The 4,166-nt window shown below is 43.9% G+C and overlaps 1 protein-coding gene across 1 annotated transcript; it reads left to right on the forward strand.

The window, feature by feature from the left end:
• The first annotated feature begins 2,262 nt into the window (after positions 1 to 2,262).
• On the forward strand, positions 2,263 to 3,156 carry LOC134089700 (leukotriene B4 receptor 1-like). The gene has a single exon (XM_062544144.1). It carries the CDS (start codon positions 2,263 to 2,265, stop codon positions 3,154 to 3,156), a length of 894 nt encoding a protein of 297 aa, XP_062400128.1.
• Positions 3,157 to 4,166: the final 1,010 nt, after the last annotated feature.

The following is a 4,166-nucleotide window of genomic DNA, read 5'->3' on the forward strand; positions in this document are numbered from 1 at the left end:
TTTTATTTATCACTCTGATTCACCTTTGTTTGAATATTATTCAGAAGTCCGCTTGGCAAGTCACTCGCTTACACAAAATGTTCCCCTGACCTCTTACAGGGTGAATTTAGTCAGGTTTTACGAATCAGTGTCTCCTGCAATATGCTAGAATTGATAGAAATGATTGTCATATCTATACATCTCACTGCCTTTTCCAAGTACTTTATTGTAGCCTGCATTACTGAAACATTGTGTGCAATACATTGGCTACCAGAGACACTAGGCATATAGGCCTGTCATGCAGTCGGTAGCGCCACGCATTAGGCTTATTTAAGACCTAATATTTTATAGGTCTACTTGCCTACTTTCAAATATTGCCCTACTCCTGAATTGAAGTACAGTGTTTTTAATAGTTAGCCTTGATATCTATAAAGTGCAATTTGTAAAGACGATGTAACTTTTAGAGGAATTCTTCTTTAACATTCTGATCTGTTACCATTCAGAGAGGCCTTGGAACAATCAAACACTACAGGAATGGAAAAATTATGTTTTTGCTCAGAACAAACCAAAATTAAAAAAATTTGTTTTCAGTCACTGATTTTGGCGTCACAATAAGTCAATGTGAGTGCTATTTCCCATTTTTTCTCTAAGTCAGCTGTGTTTGTGTAATGGTGTAAAGCTATTATATAGCAGGAAACAGATCTGCTTGTGACCATACACAACAACAGGGTTCCACCAAAGTCACTTTGCTAAAATAGTCTGTGTGTAATAAGAAGAGTACGCAGATGTGTGTTCAGTCATTTACTTTCACATTACTGACTGACAATGGGCTACAATCTGAAATTATCAAGAAATTAGCTCTTCAGCAGCAACTGTCACCCCCGAAGCATTCAGTAAATGAGGAAATATCCAAACATGACGACTTGCAGCCAAGTACATTTGGGTATTAATCACTCAGCACAGTATTTGCATTGCATTGATCGGGCTCCTCGCTATAGGGACTCTGGTAGGATCAGGAGTTTTTCATCTTGATAATGTGCCCTTCAAATAAGTCACACAGTCCATGGGCTCAAGTTTATTTGCTTTTTACACAGTGTGAGCAGGAAGTTGCCTGGACAGGGAAGTAATAATTGTATCAGTCACAAACTAACACACTAGACACTTGCATCCTACCTGGCGCCAGGTGTAAGATATAGGGCCCATAAAGCAGAGAGCCATCACTCTCGGCTTAGTCTTCCGCCCCAACCTCAACCTGGCACAACATACTGGCTCATGCTCACCAACTTACCTTTTCACTGTCTATCAAAATGGAAATATCTCAAATCCAAATATCCAAATCCACATCCACCAATATATTCAAATAATGTTTGTAAACCTCATGGCTATAAAACTAAGTCATCGAGGAAGAAAAAGTTCTGAACATTTTGGCTGATGTCGTGGTTGTTGTTATTTGGCTAAAATAGAATAGCTCTCTCTATGGTATTCGCTATGTTGATCGCTCTCACTATGTTGAATAACAATTGTATCTTCAGTAGAATTTAAAGTGCCTAATGGACAAGAGTAAACAAATGTACGAACAATGTCCAACCCCAAAAGCAACAACTTCTATTTGTTGTTTCCTTGTTATATACATATTTTTTATTCACACCATGTAATTCAAAGAACAAATCATCACGGGACATATTTTGAAATTCACCTCTGGGTTCAATTTCAGAAGCCTTCCAGGCCTTTAGAGATTCTCCAGAATGTGACTACGTCACCCATATCAGTACCTTCAGTACCTTCCTATTCTAGCCTGGGTGTTCCCATCCTACCTTGCGCGGTGATTTCATTCACGCTGCTAAGGCAGTCTGGAAACTACCGCCTTAATTTTTGCCTGAGATAGGAGACCAATCACAGAACAGGGGGGAAAGCAAGACCATGATGAGCTATGCACAGACGCATTTGATAGATAGGATCTATGCATTTTTTCAAATACGAGAAAATGAACGTCTGGTTGCTAGACCACGTCTCATTTGAGAAGTGGTAGGCACTAGACAGTCTATTTCTATTCAAGCTCTGGCACAGACTTTCCCTTGTGACGATTCCTTTGTATAAGCCTACACTTCCTGTGGTACACACAATAAATTCAAAGTAGGTTCTGTCATTTTAACAGGGAAGTCTTTGTCCCAGAGCAATAAAACGGGCGCAGTCTGTTCTATAACTCTCATCAGATACTCTGTCCTGATCACAGACACCTGAGTCAGATCTAGTGAGTGGAGCCAAGCGTGGTTGCCAGCCACCATGTCGTGGGATCTGATCGATGTAGTGCCCAGTGTTGTCCTGGGCTTCTGCTGTCTCGTGGGCATCCCCGGGAACATCGTTGTGATGGTGGTGATCTGTCGGAAGTACGAGCCGGGCAACTTCTCCCTGCTGCTGATGATGAGCCTGGCGGTGTCTGACCTCCTGTCCCTCCTCTTCCTCCCCGCACAGATCTACAACCTGATGGCCGGCTGGAAACTGGGCGACGTCGCCTGCCGGCTGATCTTCTTCATCATCTATTTGGGCATGCACGCCAGCGTGTTCAACGTGACCTTGCTCAGCGTCCAGCGCTACCTCCAGGTGCTGCACAACCAGTGCTGGACTAGGCTGCAGGCGTCCGGAAAGTGGGCTCTGTTCGGGGCCATCTGGGCCTTGGCCATATGCATATCTTCACCGAACCTCTCGATCAGGACCCTGAAGGACTCGAGCTGCACGGTCAGTTACAAGAACGACGTCGAGGAGGCAGTGATTCTATTATGCCAGACCATGCTTGGATTTGTGTTTCCGTTCGTAACGCTAGTGTGCTTTTACTTCTGTCTCCATAAGCGCGTGAACCAAATGCTGTTTCTCCGGACTCGGCGAACGACGCGGCTGGTGACCAACATAGTCGTGTCGTTCGGCGTTTTCTGGGTCCCGCTGCACTTCTTTAACCTGCTGGCGCTTACCGCACTGGCAGCTCAGTCGGACGATCTGATGGAGATATGTATCCAGGGCTGGAAAGTTCTCACAGCTTTCACTTTCATCAATGCCTGTCTCAACCCTTTTCTCTATGCGTTCGCACACACTCAACTGAAAACAACGGCGTGTCAACAACAGCAGACGACACAACTGTCCATACCCATGCCTACTCAATTACCTACTCCGTTACCTCGCTGAACAACACTGGACACACTCAGTCAGCTTTCTCACTAACAAGTCGCAGAGAGTGCTAGTTAATAAAACCTTCTCTAATCTCCTATACATGTCCACTGAGTCTCCACAGGGCTGTGTGCTCTCTCCCTTGCTTCACTATGACTATGTCACTATATTCACTATGTCATCCATACACTGATGACAGCAGGACCACCCAGGCGAACTGTCATTTGGTTAAGTTTGCTGACCACACAGTTCTTCTATCTCTGCTCTATGAGTGAGTCTTCACTACAACATGGTCCGGCCCTCCATGAGATTGTGGAGTGATGCAACAACAACCACCTGGAACTCAACCTCAGCAAGACAAAGGAGCTGGTAGTTACCCCCTCTAACAAACAAAGGACCCGTAGCTGAAGCGGTTACTACTACCATCCATGGGGAACCTGTAGACTATCGGTATCTCATTCACGGCATGACAGTTCTTCAAAGTAAGCACATTAATACAGACAGAAGTTGTAGGCTAGGGTACTTGTTGCTTTCTTTTACTATGGTTATCAGCTAACTCAAGACTCAAGCAGCAAGCTAGAGGAGGAGTTATTTCAGATGGACAGGAACAATAGGCAAAATTGGTGTGCTTGTCAAAATGCTAACATTACAGCTGGATTACACTAAATGACTTTAAAAAAGTAACTTAGTTTAGTAGTATAAAGTTGTTCAAATGAATAGGTTGTTGTTAGGTGTGATGGATGTTGTGAATGCTACTACTATGCAGTCTACCAAGTTAGCTGATCAGAGCATGAACCTAAAATCAGGCAACGGACAATGTTAACAACGTATTGAATGTTTCGTTCCATACTGGGATGCACGCAATGCATCTGGTTAGAAATGATGTCCAAATTGCTCCAGATGAGGTGGGACCATACAGTAGACAGTAAAGGATATGGACAGAGCCATCAGCAGAAACCAGTGAAGCAAATTTCAACCGTTTTCCTGTTGGTCTGCTCGTCTCTCTGTGCAGGCTCAGTGGACGTACA

This window comes from Sardina pilchardus, chromosome 8 (assembly GCF_963854185.1).
Source record: "Sardina pilchardus chromosome 8, fSarPil1.1, whole genome shotgun sequence".
NCBI classification, from domain to species: domain Eukaryota; kingdom Metazoa; phylum Chordata; class Actinopteri; order Clupeiformes; family Clupeidae; genus Sardina; species Sardina pilchardus.

What these genes read in the sequence shown, in the direction of transcription:
- LOC134089700 (XM_062544144.1), top strand. Translation starts at nt 2,263, where the DNA reads ATGTCGTGGGATCTGATCGATGTAGTGCCCAGTGTTGTCCTGGGCTTC.